Source organism: Sarcophilus harrisii, chromosome 1 (genome assembly GCF_902635505.1).
Source record: "Sarcophilus harrisii chromosome 1, mSarHar1.11, whole genome shotgun sequence".
Taxonomy (NCBI): Eukaryota; Metazoa; Chordata; class Mammalia; order Dasyuromorphia; family Dasyuridae; genus Sarcophilus; species Sarcophilus harrisii.
In genome coordinates this window covers 261,497,565-261,515,895 of record NC_045426.1, presented here as the reverse complement: position 1 = coordinate 261,515,895, position 18,331 = coordinate 261,497,565, and the positions used below count along the sequence as shown (strand labels likewise).

General features: G+C 36.4%; 1 protein-coding gene across 8 annotated transcripts in view; it reads right to left on the bottom strand.

Annotated features, from left to right (window-relative positions):
* The window catches only part of MAD1L1 (mitotic arrest deficient 1 like 1), an 851,829-nt gene that overhangs the window by 334,891 nt on the left and 498,607 nt on the right, over positions 1-18,331 (bottom strand). Inside the window, exon 1 of one of the 8 annotated variants that reach the window (XM_031950566.1) lies at positions 11,031-12,482. The exons of the other annotated variants lie outside the window; for them this stretch is intronic. Coding sequence (XP_031806426.1) covers positions 11,031-11,033 — 3 coding nt within the window. The 5' untranslated portion in view covers positions 11,034-12,482. Of the gene's footprint in view, positions 1-11,030; positions 12,483-18,331 lie in introns of those variants that run through there. 8 annotated transcript variants of the gene reach the window in all.

The window sequence follows — 18,331 nt, the reverse complement described above, 5'->3', positions numbered from 1 at the left end:
TTATCTTTTCTCCTAAACCACACCCCTTTCCCCAACCCCATGACAACTTCCCTTGGATTTGCCAAAGGTAACATCATCCTCCCTGCCCCCTAGGCTCACAACCTAAATATCATTCTTGACTCCTTACAATTGCTCACATACTCCCAAATCCCATCTATTACCAAGACTTGTTGATTCTTCCTCTGAAAGATTTCTCAATTATTAAACCCTTTTCTCCTCTTCTATTCTACCTTGATGTAGGCTTTCATTACCTCATGCTTTAATTCTTACAAGACCCAGCTGGGTCTCCCTCCTCACTCTAATATATTCACCATTCAGGCACAAAGTAATTTTCCAGTATGGTTTGATCACGTTACCCTACACTCAATAAACTCTAGTGATTCCCTATCATCTGAACATTCAAAGTTCTATCCCCCATCACCACCTTTCCCATCTTCTTATGTCTTGCTCCCTGCTAGACATAGAGTATATGATACAGTGAAATAGGCCTCCTGCTGTTCCACAAACAGAGTTCTCTAGTTTCCAGTTATTTTCTCTGGTTGTCCCCCACTGCTATAATTCTCCCCCTCCTTGGCTACTCTTTCCACTTGTTTCCTTTTGGCCCTAGTTAAAATTCTTTCTACCAGTCTCATTAATTTTAATGCCTTCCCTCTTTTCATTATATTTACTTTTTTTTTTTTTTTTTTTTTTTTTTTTTTTTTTTTGGGGGGGGGGGTGTTGTACATACTTATTTGCATGTTTATCTCTCCCATTCAAATGTAAACACCTTGGGGCACAGACTTTTGGATTTTGTTTTTTGTTTTTGTTTTGTATCTCCAGGGCTTTGCACAATATCTGGCACAAAGTAGGAGTTTAATTGTTATTGTAGTTGGTGGTGATCTTCTTAATAGGGCCGAGGCCAAGGAGTTTAATAAATGTTTATTGACTGACAGACAAATCTATTCCATTGACCTATTTCTTAACCAAGATCAGATTTGAGAATTACTCTTTTATAGTATAGTTTAAGATCTGACACTACTTTTCCACTTCTTTTCAATATATCCCTTGACACTCTTGACCATTTTCACATCCAAATGTAATATTTTTTTTTTTCTGGACCTATAACAAAATCTTTAGGTATATTGATTGATGTGACATTGAGCAAATAACTTAATTTTGTATTGTCATTTTTATTATATGGACTTGTCCTACCCATGTACAATTAAAACTTTTTCAATAAAGTCTGTCGTTATTTCTGTTAATAGTGGTTTGTAGCTGTAGTCACCTTTCCTACCACAATAAAGATCCAAAAGTTCCAATAAAGATCACAAAAAGACTCAGCCCACAAGAGAGCCATAGTTATACATAAAATATACAGGTGAACAGGGACACACAAGTACATCCAGAAATAATCAATCTAGGAAACCTTTTGGCTTCAACAAATAAGAGTTTAGATGGCCCATTATTTTACCCTTTCTTCAACAGAATCCTCAACAAAGAGCCTGCCTTCTGAGTACTAGCAGAGGTTCTATTTCTTACTTTTATTTGCTATTTGTTAAGAGGAGAGGAGAGAGCAATGTTATTCTCAGAGCTATGAAGGAAACTATTCTTTGATCACCACCACAATACAGCTGTACTTACTGTGATACCAGTGAGGAAAGGAGGAGATAAATTTTAATGGTGAGGTAAAAAGACAGGCAAGATCTGGTCAGTACTTGAGAGAGCAGATCTTTGCAGACCCTGATAGTTAGAAGGAACAATGAACCACAGGGGAAAAGGGAAACGATAGTTCAAGTGAGGAAAATACCTAAAAATGAGATTCTGGGATCCCAAAAATGTCTATTTCAAAATTTTACTAGACATCATGGTATCTGCTATACTGTTAGTAGACTTTGTCTTTGCTATTGTGGTGTGATTTCCTAAAAATCAAATATGTCAGGGTGCAAAGGACATAGGAAGGTTATGGGGAGGTCTATTATCTTCCTATGCACTGGCTTAGTCAACCAAGGGACTGATGGAGAGGCTCTCTCTAGAGACTGGAAAGGTCCCAGTGGAAGCACAGCAAGTGCCAATCACGGTGCTTGTGAGAACGTCACAAATCCCTGGGTATTATCACTACCAAGAAGACACATATTTGGAAGCTTCCAAAGAGTCACAGTGTGCGAACTGGAAAGCAGGGTTGGGTCTTGAACAGCAGCCCTAGGAGGCTCATGAGCTTAATATTCAATGTGCATCATCCTTTTCATATGAAATAAAATCAGTGCCTCTGGAAATTTTGCTATATAAATGTGCATCACTGTTCTTTTTTTAGTCCTGGCGTTAATAAACATGAGCAGCCTGAACACCACCTTGGATGGGTTTTGTTATGTTTTTTTTTTTTTTCCTTTTGTCATTAAGCTTTTCTTTTATATATAACATTCAAGAGAGCAGATACAAGTCCAAATGTATCTCACCTCTTCTGGCCTTTAAAAAAAAAAAACAAAAAAACCCAGCACAAGCCTTACAACAGCAAGATTTTGACCACCTTATTTCCTCTCAATTCCTATAGTTGATGATACTCCAAGTTCCATTTCTCCTTGCCTAAGAGAACGAAGGACATTTAGAGTCTTCTTTTCAATAATGTGGTGGGACTGGGGGTGGGGTGAGTCCTCCTGTAAGTCATTACAGTGCCATCTTTCATTTTTTCAAAGACATGGGATCACTTCATGCCAGGGTTGGGGAGCAGTGAGATGCTGACAAAAATATGAAATACATTACCAAGAGGGGAATCACACGCTGACAGTGTCTGAGGAGATGCATGATTACCAGTGTTTAGTCTCTCTCTCCCAGAAATCTGATGGAGAAATTGGCAGGAAGATGGACCAAGGTAATGGCAACTGGCTAGAAGATCTAGTCACAATTAGAATTTTGGCACCAACAGAGTTAGAGTGAAACACTACCACTGTATAAATGAGGGAATTGAAGGACTAGGAGGGATATAATTTGCTGTTACACAGCAAATTAAAAGCAAAGCCAGGCCTATAAACGAAGCCTCCTGCTTCCCAGTTCAATGTCTTTTCTTTGTATATAAGATTGTGAAGCCTGGAGATTTATTAGATGAATGCAGCTAGGTGGCACAGCAGTTAGAATGCTGGGTTTGGAGACAGGAAACTCATCTTTTTGAGTTCAAATTTAGCTTCACACACTTACCAGTCATATAATCTTGGACAAGTCACTTTTGCCTTGATTTCCTCATCTATAAAATGAGCAGGAGAAGGAAATGGCAAACCACTCTAGTATGTTTGTCAAGAAAACTTCAATGGGGTCATAAAGAGTAAGAACCAACTGAACAATAACTTTCTTTATGGCAATGAATTATATGGTCATCAATTCATTTACTCAATAGTTGCTAAAGAATGAAAGAATGATTAGCAATGTACTGGCCATTCTGAGGTATGAAATGCATCTCAGACTTTAGCTATGATCTTTCTCTCCTCAATGAGTGCTTACCATTTAATTCACTGAAGACAGAAATATAGCACCCTTTCTTCCTGTTGACACATTCTCCCTTATTTCCTAGTTGTAAGTTTTAATATAAATACAAGGGCCTACTGAGTTCACCTTCCTAGAGAGTGAATTTAGCTAAAAAAAAGAAACCTCGGTAGCAAAGGTGAAGGAATTCACTCAAAGTATTGTTCCTTGGCACTGAGTTGGGGATGAAATCCAGCTCTAAAGTTCTAATTCTTTTAGCTACCCAGAGGGACTTGTGCAGAGGAAAGGCTTCACCCTTTGAAGAATCACTTCCAAACTAGTTTTGAAACAATTTTACCACAGACATGTAGTAAGACTTCAAGGCTATCAAAGAATTTAAGAGCTGCAAGAGATATTAGAAGCTATCTACTCCAACCGATAACCTACATAAGAATTTTCTCCACAGCAGCCCTGAGGAGCAGTGGTCCACCCTTTGTACAAAGACTTCTAGTGAGAGGTACACTAACCTTGCAGGATGACCTAATGTATTTGGAGAGATCCAGTGGTCAGGAAGTTCTCCTTCCCATCAAACTGAAAACTGATAGATACTTTGACCCTCTTTTTCCAAATTTTGCCCCCTTCACAAGGGTAGGACTAAGCAGAACAAGTCTGATCCCTTTTTCTACATTCACCCTTTTTAGAAATATATGAATAACTATCAGATCTCTCCTATATCTTTTCTTCTTTAGATTAAAATAGCTCTGATTCAATTCTAAAAGCTTTTATTAAATCCCTGCTAGGTAAAAGGCATTGTGCTAGACACCAGGGATAAAAGAGAGATGTGAAAAATAGTCCAAAACAAGGAGCTTATACAGTGAAAATAAAGACAAAATGTAGACAAATGAGTAATGACCAACAAGTCTGAGGAGGAAGGCCTTCCTGACAGGTGGATGGCATCAGGAATGGTTTTCCATAGGACCTGGTATGAAAGAAGCTGAGGGTTCTGAGAGGTGGAGATGAGGAGGAAATGAATGCTAGGGAGAAGGAATAGTTGGTGCAAAGTATAAAGGATGGAACTGAGAAGCCAAGTTCAGAGAAGAACTCAAACTGAAGTATGTGAAGGGAAGAAGGAAATCTTAGAAGCCTTTGGAAGTCATTGAGGCTTCTTGAATACAAGAGGAACAAGATTAGACGTGTGTTCTAAGATTATTTTAGTAGAGAACAGATTTGTAAGGGATCAGAGAAAGAGACCATGCCATGATGTGTTGCTGGGAAAGGGAAAGAAACCATCCCTCCTAATCACAGAGTGAGCATGATAGTTACTGTGTGCCTGGAAGAGACTTTCCAAACTCTCTAGTCATCATGGAGGTGGCTGTCGTGCTCAAGAGAGGGAGTCCCTGGGGTGAAGGTAAGACAATTCTGGGTCACTGTATCTCAATCTCTTATGCCCTTTGAGATCTGAGAAGTTTCACTTGAGTCAAGGTATGATTAACTCTTTTTTTTTTTTTTTTTTTTTTAAATCATAAACACAGCAAAAACTCTTTAAAGATTTGGTTACATTAATAATAAATTACATGTAGACAGTCATCTGTCTTTTACACATACAGAGAACATCTTGCTTGTCTGTCCATGGTATATGTATACACACACACGCACACACAAATAAAAAATTACAAATGTTTAACCTGTATTGGATTGCTTGTTGTCTAGGAGAGAGAGAAAAATTTGGAACACAAGGTTTTGCAGGGATGAATGCTGAAAACTATCAATGCATGTATTTTGAAAAATAAAAAGCTATTATAAAAAGAAATATGTGTGTGTACACAGACACAAATACATTTGTATATACACATGCATGTATATTATATATATATATGCATGTACACATAGATATACACATTTTATTTCAATATAATTGGTGAATTAAAAAATATTCTGACTTCACCATATTGTTAAAGGTGTTAGTGATACACAAAAAAAGTAAAGAAGCTTGGCTTGGGACATATGGGGGAGAAAATCTACTTGGATAAGGATAGGATAAATTTTCATTTATTTATTTTGTTATAGCTTTTTATTTACAAGATATATGTATGGGTAATTTTTCAACACTGACCCTTGCAAAATACTCTTTTTCAACTTTTCCCCTCCTTTTCCTTACCCCCTCTCCTAGATGGCAGGTAGTTCCATACATGTTAAATATGTTAAAGTATATGTTAAATACTATATATATATATATATATATATCAATAACTCTTAAATGATTTTGGACCACATGTCAGGTGACACTAGGATGGGGAGGTCCAGGGGCCAGTGATGCGATGCAGTTAAGCATTAGAGCTGAGCAGAGTCCAGAAGCTGAGAAAATGCATCTTGTCTCACAGACTGCTGACTTCCTTGGAACAAATGTCTGAGAACGATGGCCAAAGAGGAATATAGTCACTTCTCGGCTTCTATGAGGATGCCATAACACAATGGCTGCCTCACACAGGCAATGGGCACAGGTAACTGATAGAATCTCAACATGTGCGATGAGGAAACAGGCCAGCAGAGTTGCAAAAGAAGTTAAGTAACTACAGCTACTTCCTAGCAAATGGTGGAGGCAGCTAAAGAGAGTTAGAAAAATGGAACCATAGGATCTCTAGTGAATCTATTTAGGGATATAAAGTGACTCTGCAAACAGCTAGAATTGATAATCAGATGCAATGGGAAACTAAGACTGGCAGGGAGCAGCAGAGAGAAATGTCTGACAGAGAGCAGGTAGAGAGCAGTATGATGAAGCTGGTCAAAACCACGAGTAGCCTGACAGCCTCATGTATGAGCTACCCTTCTGTGCATGTACTCCATTCACTCATGCTCCCTCTGCGTGCATCCGTTCATGCAAGTGCCCTGATCACATAGGTTTTCCATGTGTGAATAGGCCACATAAGATTCCTATAAAAGTCTCCTTTTCCTACTGAGAAGAGTGGAATAGTAAGTTGAAGGTTTATGAGAAAATTTTCTATTGCTGATCTGTTTATATTACTATTTAATTAAAATGCCTTCATAGTGAATATACTATATTCTATATTCAATAGTTAAATCTTAAAAAGTAAAATGTATCTCTGGGAGCTCTAGATATAGTGCTTGGAAAGTATCCTAATGTACCAAAAAACCTTACATTTTCCCAGAATATGAGGTAATTAAATGGGCCTCAAGTAAAGGAGTTCTGTGGGCTACAGACTGGAGAGGGAGAGAATAAAAACAAGGAGATTTACTAATAGATTATTCAAAGAATCTTGTCAAGAACCAAAACAAATGTAATTGGAGAAAAGGAGATATATGTGAGAAATTATTCTATGCTTGTGAGACCTAGTAACTAACTGGAAAGTGGTGATGAGAAAGAGGAAACAGTGAAGGACAACTCTGAAATTGTGAACCTGGACTAATAATTGGTCATCTAGGTGAAGTTTTCTAGCAAGTAATAGGTGAGGTGGGATGGGAGGTCAAGTGAAAAACAAGAGGTGAATATTTAGATTGGGGAGAAATCTGAATAGAAAGGAAATCACTGAATGCCTAAGAATTGGATAAGACACAGTTATTCTCTTACCTGATGGTGATCTTGAGGAAGAGGAACAGAGCTCCATTCCAGGAGGCAACAGTGCAAAGTTTATGGCCTATAAAGCTTGGTAAAATACATATCCACTTCAGGTAATATTACAAAAATAAATGCAAAACTGAGTGGAGACCGTTAATAAGCAAACCATGTTCTAACATGCAGGATGGATCTCTTACACGAAGAGAAGACATAGAGAGATCAGGGCTTTGTAGAAATATATGGTTGGAAGTGGGACAAGGAGAGTGATGCAATTAGGATGGTAAAGAGTGATCAGATGGGAAAGAGGAAAACCAGGAGAGAACAACTTCATGAAAGTCAAGGGATGGGGCAGCTAGGTAGTGGATAGAGCACCAGCCCTAAAGTCAGGAGAACCTGAGTTCCAATCTGGCCTCACACACTTAACACTTCCTAGCTGTGTGACCCTGGGCAAGTCACTTAACCCCAATTGCCTCAGCGGAAAAAAAAAAAGAAAGAAAAAACAAAGTCAAAAGAGGAAAAAGTATCTGAGAAAGAAAGCTGGTCAACTTTATCAAAAACTGCAAATGCAGAAGAATGATTATTTAGAAGACAGTCAATGGATTTAGCAATTAAAAATCCATTCATAACTGAAGAAAACATCGTTAGTGGAGGGGGGGGTTAGAAGCTACTTTGAAAGAGACTGAAAAGTGAGCTGGAAGATAAGGAAACGGAAGAAATGAACACAGATGGCTTTTGCTCACCATCTTGGCTATGAAATGGAGAAGTGATAAAAGATAAAAGACTGCCAAAATCATCTACAAAGACTGCCTAGGAATGCTTGTAGGGAGCAGGCAAATAGGCAACATATTAGCAAAGACTAAAGATGAGGAAAGGAGGATTATCAAGAAAGTAAATTCATTTTATACTGGAGCAAAGGAAGAAGTTCTAGGGTGGTGTTATTCAGGAGCTACTTCAATCTATTTTCTCATGGTATTATCTCCAAGGCCATTAAAAGGTTCTTTTTCTCTAGGTGCTTTCTGAGATTGAGAGCATGGTAAATTATTTTTGTAGGGTCACTACCAATGGCAAAACCATAGCTGCTTTCATCAGAACACCTGAGATAGGTGTGTTTACTGCTTGGGATGACCAATACAGATTGACTCTAAGTTAACTGGGGGGTGTTGAGGGAACAATCTATCCCAGTTGGGTAAAATGCCTGACTCTCTTGGCAGTATTAAAAAGACAAGTACAGGTAGAGTAGAGAAAGTTAACAAGCTGTTACCAAATCAATGGGGATCTTTGGGATGTATACTCAGTTGGGCAGATTTTCTCACAGTGTAAAATCCTGAGGGAAGAGACAGTTTCTTTTACATTCTGTAGAATTCTGTACCCATTAGATTAAGGACCACACCTCTGAGAATATCCACAAAATATTAAATGAAGTCCTGGGAGGAGGAACTAGACTAAGGCTTCTCAGTATCTGCTCTATAACCCTAACATTCTAAGATTAGAAGATAATGCCAGCTTAGTGATGAAGAAGGATGGCAGCTAAGGGCAATCATCATGAGCACTATAGGTTTTCAGTTCTTAGGGAACCCAGCAATTTTCTCCCACTCTCATTCCAAAAAAGGTGCATTTAAGAAATGTCACAGTGTCGAATATTTTCATCTCTTTCATAAGCAGTTTTCCAAGCTGGACTGTACGTTGAAAAAAAATAGCTCATTTTCCTACAAAATAATCTGTGATGCTGTTGTGACAATGTCAGCAGGGCTCAAGGCCTGGCATGTGGCTACACAGACATTTCCAAAGGGAAACTGTGAAGCAACCAGGCTCCTATCTGTAGGCAAAACATGGCTTCTTTTGTTTTTTGCTGTATGTGTTTCAGGACAAAGGATAGGAAACTGCTAAAAGAAAGAATGACAGAAATAGTTAGGTGTTCTAGTAAAAGGGTTAAATGTTTCCCTTTACAAGATTTCCCTTTACAAGATTATCCACCTTCCAATGAAAAAGAAGATTATCCCTCAATAACTTGGTAATCTGGAGTTTGATGAAAGAAGGTGCAATTGTTTTACTTTACAGGGTCTTGGGGCAGCAAGTGGCATGGTGAACAGAGTGCTAGACCTGAGTCAGGAAGACTTATTTTCCTGAGTTCAAATTTGGCCTCAGACACTTCCTAGGAACAGAGCAAGCATTTATTAAGTTCCTACTATGTGCCAGATAAGAGCAGCACCAGGCCTGGAGCCAAAAAAACTCTGGAGTTCAAATCTAGCCTCAGACACTTAGTAGCTGTGTGATCCTGGGCAAATCACTTCACCCTATTTGCCTTAGTTTCCCCATCTGTAAAATGAGCTAGAGAAGGAAATGACAGACCACTCCAGTATCTTTGCCCAAAAAACTCCAAATGGAGTCACAAAGAGACAGATACAGCTGAACAATAACAATAGAAGGTCTTAAGATACAACTTCCTTCAAAGTTCCATGATGCAGTCTTGCTTCACGCTATCTTCCCCATGTCTTCCATACTCCAGCCATACTGGATCCCCTGCTTACCATCTTCCCCTCTGATATTTCATACATTTTGTCCTTACTTTGATTTTTTTCCCCTAGGGCAAATTCTTTAAGAGTGCATTTGCCTTCACCTTGCTCATTGATAGTCTTCCTATCCTTCCAGTGACTAACTAGAACTGGGCTCTGAACATGGTAGACCATATTGGACTTTGCTCAAATTATGGGTCACAAATAAATTCTTATTAAGTGACCTAGCAGCTATTCTATTATCCAAGGTTTCTGGTTACAACTTCAATGTATTTCTATGACTGGAACACTCATAGATTAGAGATGGGGTGATGGGGGGCATCGTAGAGGATGAGAGAAAATAAGGGAGAGCAAATCTCAGAGTTGTAGAATTTGAACTCAAAATTCCATTTGTAAAAAATGGAGAAGGAATAAGGAGAAAAGTATAAAGAAAGAAGGAAAAGAAAAAGAGCACATTTAATATGTGGGTAGTGATGGGAGGGAGAAAATGGACACAAAGGAGAGCTGAAGAATGGCCTGTGGTATTAGTGCCACACATTTCAGGGGTTAGAAAGGTTGACTACATCTCTTAATTTAAAATGAGCGTAAAAACTTCATTTATTATTCCTAAGAGAGTTTAAGTACCTATAGTCTTATCTTAGCTCTCTTTTCCATTTACTGCTTGTTCACCAAAGGCCTCCTACATGGAAGGCATGCTAAATAGAAGCTACTTCAATACCTACTGTAAGAAATTAAGGTCAGTTTTCAGGTCTTCTTGCCAGAAATACTTCCCCCAAAGCCAGTCAATAGGGAAGGTAATAGAAAGTAATTTACAAAGGAGAGAGCCATTATCTTGTAAGGTTCCATTCAGAGAGTGCCCATTAAGACAGAAAGAGGATGAAAACAAGACACACTGTCAAAAATGGGATTCTGGATTAGAAAAAAAAAAAAAATTCTACTTCATGGACCACTATAATTACTCATCATTTTATTCTAAGAGATTCTATTCCAGATAAGCTGTACAGGAGAATTTTACTCTTCCAGTTTCCCATTTTAATTTTTTTTTTTTTTAAGAAAAGCATCATATTGGCAAACCATACTTCATAAATGGAACTAGAAAACATCTAAATTATAAAGTTCTTGAGAGTAAGAACCTTATCTTTTCTGGACCCTATTATTTTAGCCAACCTCTAGAGTAGACACAATATAGCTGAACAGCAGAACTAGGATCCTCTCTTTCTATGGACAGATCAGCTTAAAGCAAAATGGTGAGGAGGGAACCGAACTCCCCTATAGTCTCTATATTGGTCACCAATAGCTAAGGCCATAACTGCTGTCATCCTTTAGCTATGAACAGGCAAAAACAAAATTAGCATTTTAGCCTCTTTATCAAACACTGTACATCTCAGGGATTGCCTCATCACAAAGACACTATGTCCCCTAGTACATTTGTAATCTGCCAGTCTGAGCTAAAACTACTTTGAATATGCAAATACTCAACTATTTTCTAGGTCCCGCTTAGAGACATAACATACCATTCTGACTGGCACAGGACACGTTTCTCATCCAAGTTAACCGAACTTGAAACTCTTGGTGCACAGTTACAGGAGTACCTTTTTATTTTATAAATTAAAAGGAAAAAAGTCCTGTCCCTCTCTTTCACTTCTCCCTTACCAACTCACATACAAACACAAGCTCTAAACTTTAACTGAGGTTTTGTTTTCCTCACCAACCAGCTGTGAACTAATTACAAAAAGTTCTAACTAGTCAAGCTCCCTCTCCAAGCATATGTTGCCAATTAAGTCAAACTGCAGCTGATTTTAATCAATCTTCCTTGAAGCAGCCAAAGTTGAAGAATCTCTTCTCTTCAGCTCGAAGAGCTGAGGAGAGGAGGAAAAGCAGAAGAGGGTATTTGCATAAGGAACACTTCACCATCCGCTCTGGTTGCCTGTAAACACACAGCTCCTGACCGTAATAAATGCTAATTGAGCGCTCTTCAGAAGTCCTTCCTCCAGCTTTATCTGAACAGTAGTAAGCAACACTGATTTGATCAACCTCCCTTGTCTTAGGTTTGGACTTGTGCAGTTTTCACAAAAAGAGCTGGTGGGCTTTGAAGGAGAAAGAAGAAATAAATAAGGAAGTTTGAACCAACATAATGAGCCAAAACCAGCATGGTAATCATTAGGGACTGCATGGAAACTAGAGCTGAGCCTAAAGTAGTCACAGAGTGGAAGAACAACAACTTTTAACCTGAATACAGTGGGAATGACCCACTCCTGGCATTGTGTTTCTTTAGTTTCCTAGTGCCTGAAATGCCAGGAACAATATTTAACCTTATTATGTGGATTCAGATTCACCACTGACCAAAATTCACACCCCCTAAACATAAGGCCCAATGGGATATAGTGTCCATGTCAATCCTATCCCTAGAAATCGCTTATATGAGGATTCTACTATAAAAAGTCTGAATGAATAGAACTAAAATGCCTATAAAAAAAATATAAAAAATATATTTGTAATCTATCTGCAAATCTGAACTAAAACTACCTTGACAGATTAAGGCGAAGGTAAAAATAAAGAAGAAAGAACTTTTCTAATAGGAGTCATTGCTTGAGTTAATGAGGACAATTGTTCATTAAACCAGGAAAGCAGGATCCATCTAGGAAATGAATTCTTATGCCTCTCCCCCGGATCTAAAATCTCTCTACCATCTACTTAGTTGAACAGAATGGCTTGCTGTTTCAATTAAGAACTATTCTAAAGTGCCTACTTTGTTTAAAGATAAAACATTTATTGAGGAGAACATCAAAGGCTATATCACTGTATGTAAAGGGAAAAGGTGGGGCAGTGTGCAATATAGGTTCTCGGGGATCTCCTCATCACAGGCAGGATTTAAGATTCTCTTTGTGTGCATGAGTTTATATGAGCAGTTAAGCTGTAAGCATTAATATCCAAACTTTGGTCTTTATGCCAGAAGGAAAATCAATGCAACTTGCAACTTGATGTCAACAGTCAAGGCAAAAAGGATATGAAGGAAGATGAAGGGGTGGTGGTAGAGGGAATTAAGAAAAAGGAAGGTTTCTAGAAGACAAAGAGAAGCAGGACAGAATGTAGAAACAGCCCTGAGACTTAAGATAGCCTTAAAAGAGAGAGAGACAGAGAGAGACAGAGAGAGACACACACACACACACACACAGAGAGAGAGAGAGAGAGAGAGAGAGAGAGAGAGAGAGAGAGAAAGGAATTTAGTTGTGCAGTAGACATTGGAAAAAGCATCAATACCTCCATGTCTTCAAGTGTTAATATTACATTCAAGAAATATAAATCACAGGAGTAATCCAAAAGGGTGTTGAACCAACATTAGTTATCTAGCCAATCAGAAGCCTTAAACTCCCATAGCTCACCCCATTCTGCTCACTACCATCATTCTTCTCTGATGTAGACTGGTTATTTGCTCGTAATTGACTGGGCCTGCTGGGAATTAACTAGGAGACCATAGGCTGTGCATAGAGAACAGGAGTGAGTAGGGAGGGAAGAGAGGAAGTACAGAATTTCAATATTTTGACTGTACACCCCCCACAAATTAGACCAGGCATATATCCAAGCATGTCAACTACAAGGAGAGGATTTAATTAACCATTAATTCAACTGAACAAACATTATACACATAAGGGTTGGGTTTCTCTGAGAACCCACCTACTTGCAAATACAGTACTTCTAAATAAAAGGCTGTTAAGCCAAGGACAATCCTACAGATGAAAAGCATTCTACTCCAAGGAAGGCTGTGATGAAGGGATTCAAAATCAAAGACTGGCTCAAGAACTGGGTATTTAATTGATAGAAATTTCTGTAAAACAAAATGGGATGCTTAGAGAAATGACTAGTTTTCAATCTTTATAAATCTTGAAACAAAGTCTGGATTGTTGATGATGTTGAAGAGTAAATAACTATTTCAAATACTGGTTGGATTAGCTATGTCAGAAGTACCCTCTGTCAGATTTTGTCTCTTTTGTCCCTACATTATATTTCTCTACACTGTTGCTCTATAAAGCTCATTTTATTTAATAATGTTTTGACATGTTTTTCTTCTTAATACCTACTCTCATATAACAATATTTGGCTTCATGTTCCTATTCTTCAAACTTCTCCCTTCCCCCTTTGCTTCAAAAGCTCTTAGAAGTGGAAGATTCTCACTAGATACTCAATTTATTATCTTCTTTTACAACTGAAGGAACTGAGTCCACAGGATTCAAGTATAATCTCAAAGCCAATACAATACAATGCAACAAATATTTATTAAATGGCTGCTTAGGTGCCAAATTACACAATTTATAAGTATGTTGGTGTGAACTGGTAGAAGGGTAGAATACAGAGCCTCAGAATCTTAACGCAGTGCACTTTCCATTACACCATGCTGCTAAATTATGATTCCCTCTCAAAAAAAAATTCCTGGGTTTTGAACTAAGGGTCAGAATAAGGAATAAGAGGATTTGGGGAAACTTTCCACAGAGAAAGTCAAGGATTTATTCCATCTGAACATATTGTACATAAATTCACCATTCACCCAAATGATGTTGATTTGAATTATATTTTCTAGAGTTTGAAGTCTTAACCATTCAGAAGGTGATTTTCTGCCATCTTTTTATTAATGGTGAAATGGTTCTGGCCTCCTGACTACCACACACTTCTTAAAAGTTTAAAAAAGATAAGTTTAAAAGATAACTGATTACATTTCTTTTTTCTTGATGGTTCATTACTATTCAACAACACTAATCTTATTGGGACAAGAGGGACCTGAATTATAACAGGAAAAAGAAAGCAGTGGACACCATCATTCAGAAAAACCAGCATTTGTGTTCTTTTTAGTCCCCTCACGCCATTCATGTCCTTCTTAATGTTAACAGAGAGAGTGTGCTTAGACTTGCTCTTGCTGGTGAGTTATAGAGAGCATGCTCAAATATTCCCATTAAATAACAATCCTGTATGGAGAGGCAGCATTTCTAGCCATTCATGACTGAAAGAATTGATGACTTAGATGTTGAATAGAAATTGAGTATGAATGTAAAAAGTGCAATCTTGTCCACCTCTCAGGTCTTCTCCTTGCTGGCAATAAGTATGGGGGGGTGGGAGGGAGAGAAAAGCTGTATGTATTCCCCCTCCTGGCTATCATGAACACATGATGCCTTTGTTTCTTTTGAATTCTTTCATATTCATTCATATTCTTTCATATTAGGTGAATGAGTGTTCCAAGAAGGGAGTGCTTAGGGAGCACTTGGGAGGTCCAGAGGCCCCATCAGAGATCCCACAGCAACAGCGATCAGTAGTAGAATCCACCAGAAGCAGTAGCAGTGGCCATCGGAGCAGTTGTGACCGAGGACAGAGGAAGTGCCTGCAGACAGATGTGGAAAGATAGTCACCCAAGGATGGCAGTGGCTTCAAAGAGCGTGACTTTTTTTTTTTTTTTTATTCTGACTTTAGGAAATAAAACAAGCATTTCCATAACAAAGTAGTACTTTAAAAAAGGAATGCACACGAAACTGTAAATCTTATGTACAACTTTCCTTTCCTTTTAAATATATGATAAAGTTATCATGTAACTTTTTTCTCATATTTTTCCCCTACTCCTGCCCAAGAGATGGAGACATATTATGTGTGTGTGTGTGTGTGTGTATATATATACACACACATCCATGCATATGTGTGTGTGTGTATGTGTGTGTGTGTAAAACTATACTATATATATGCTTCTATTTATCAGTTCATTCTCTGGATAAAGATACCATCTTTCTTCATAGGTCTGTTGTAGTTAATTTGGGTATTTATAATAGTCAATGACTTAAGTCACTCACAGTTCTTCTTAAAACAATATTGCAGTTAATATATACAATGTTCTCTTTGTTTTGCTCATTTAGCTCTTAATTATTTCATTAATCTTTCCATTTTTCCCTAAAATCACTGAGTTCATCATTTCTTATAGCACAGTAGTAGTCTATTGTGATCACGTGCCACAATTTGTTTAGCCATTCCCCAATCGATGGGCAGCTCCTCAATTTCCAGTTCTTTGCAAACACAAATATAGCTCCTGTAAATATTTTAGAACACAGGTTTTTTATTTTTTTTTCCTTTTTCCTTAATTATTTGGAGAAATGATCTAATAGTGGTATTCTTGGGTCAAAGGATAAATGCAGTTTTTAATAACATAGGGGGCATAATTCCAGACTGCTTTACAAAATGGTTGAGTGAGTTCACAGTTCTACTAACACTAGATTTTTGGACTAATTTTTTCCTATACACTTTAACATTTGTCATTTTCCCATTCTATCATTTTAGCCCATCTGATAGACATAAAATGGTGTCTCAAGGCTGTTTTAATTTGCATTTCTCTAATTACGATGAGTTTAAGTATTTTTTTCATGACTATAAATTGTTTTGATTTCTTCATCAGCAAACTGCCAGTTCACATCCTTTGATCATTTTATCAATGAAGGAATGATTTATATTTCACATAATTGTTTATATACTTGAGATATGAGACTTTTATCTAAGAACTGTCTATAAAATCTGGTCCCCTCCCTAATTTTCTGCTTTCCTTCTGTCCTTGACAACATTGGTATATATAAAGTATAAAGTAAATAATATTATCAATTTTATACCTCATAATGCTTAGCATCTCTTCTTTAATCATAAATATTGTTCATAAATATAAGTAATGTTTTATATTCTTCATTTTTTTTTAGTAATATTTCCTTTTTTTCTAGCTCATGTATCCATTTTTATCTTATCTTGGTAAATAATATAAGAGTATTATTGCTCTGTACCTAATTTCTGCTAAAATGTTTTCAGCTTTCCCAACAATTTTTTACTAAGAAATTCTTATCCCCAAAACTTAAGTTTTAACACTTGGAACACAAGGTTACTGTGGTTATTTGGTGCTGTACATTGGACTCCCTTGCTCTACTGATCTTTCTATTTCTTAGGCGTATCAGATCGTTTCAATAATTACTGCCATATAATATAGCTTAAGATCAGGTACTACTAAATCTCTTTCCTTTACATTGTTTTCATTAATTTCTTTGATATTCTTTGCTGTTTAGCTCTTTCAAATAAATTTATTTTTTTCTAACTTGGTAAAAAAATTTTTTTTTTTGCTAATTTAATTGGGATGGCATTGAATACATAGATTTAGGTAAAACTGTGTCACTTTTATTATATTGGCTCTGACTACACATGAACAACTAATTTCTTCAATTATTTAAAACTGAGTTGCATAAAAAAGGTTTTTTTGTGATTTTGTTTATATAGCTTCTGGGTTTGTTTTGGCAGATGTACTTACAGGATATTTTAAATGTCCAGAGTGATTTTAAATGGGATATCTCTTACTATCTCTTCTTATGCAGTTTATTAGTGATATACAGGAATGCTGATCTTTTTGTGGGTCCTCTTTATATTCTGCTACTTTGCTAAAATTATTATTTCTATTAACTTCTGAGTCAAATCTCTAGGATTTTCCAAATATATCATATGGTTTGCAAAAAGAGACAGTGAATACCCTGAATTTTTCTTCTCTTTATCCTACTATTAGGATTTCTATACAAATTTGAATAATATTGGTGAACAGTGAGCATTCTTGATACACACCAGATCTTAAACAGGGAAGGATTCAGCTTATCCCCATTACAAATAAAGCTATTTATAGCTATACTTACAAGGTTTTTTTTTTTTTGTTTTGTTTTTAGAAATGAGCATTGTATTTTATCAAAAGCCTTTTTTTTTCCCATCTCTTATACAATCATGATTTTTGTTGCTTTTGATATAATTAATTATATTAAGTTTTCCTTATATTAAATTATCCCTGCATTCTTGATTTAAATTCTGCTTGGTCATGACATTCAACCTTTGTACTGTATTGTTGTAATGTCCTAAATAAAATTTTATTTAAGATTTCTGCACCCATTTTTGAAATTTAATTAAAATTTAATTTAATGAAATTGGTTTATAATTTTCTTTCTCTGTTTTTACTCTTTCTGATTAGTCTTTTACTCCAAATACTTATTTAATATTGGAATTAGTTGATCTTTTAATATTTTGTTGAATTCAACTTGTAAATCCATCTAATCTTGGTGCTTTTTCTTAGAAAATTCTTACGACGTTCAATTTTTTTTTTCTTCTGAAATATGTCTATTTAGATATTCTATTTTCTGTTCTGCTAATCTAGGCACTTTATATTTTATAAATAGTCTTCCATTTCATTAAACTGTTAAATTTATTGTCATGTAATTAGGCAAAAAAATTCCTTATTAGGAATCTGCATTAGTGGTATATTCACCTTTTTTATTTTTAATACAAGTGATTTGTTTTTCTTCTCTTTTTAAAAATCATGTTTTATTGGTTTCTTTTTCATAAAAACAACTACTAGTTTTAGTAATGCAATGGTTTTTTTACCCTCAATTTTACTAATCTCATCTTTAAATTTTAGAATTTCCAGTTTAGTACTGAACTGAGGATTTGTTCTTTTTTCTTTTTCTTTTTTAACTTTCATACTCAGTTTACTAATTTGCTCTTTCTCTAATTTTCTGATGTAAGCATTTAGAGAGATAAATTTTCATCAGATTACTGTTATATCCATGAGTTTTGATTTATCTCATTATTATTATTCTCTTTAACAAAATTATTGATTGTTTCTATTTTTTAGTCCACTCATTATTTAAGATTAATCTCTAGAGAGAGCAGGGAAGGAAAAAATTACATAATAATTGTATATTTATTCAAAGGAATAGCTAATTGTACATAGTAGACTTGCAGTTTCAAATGCTATCATCTTCCCCCTACCCCCTCC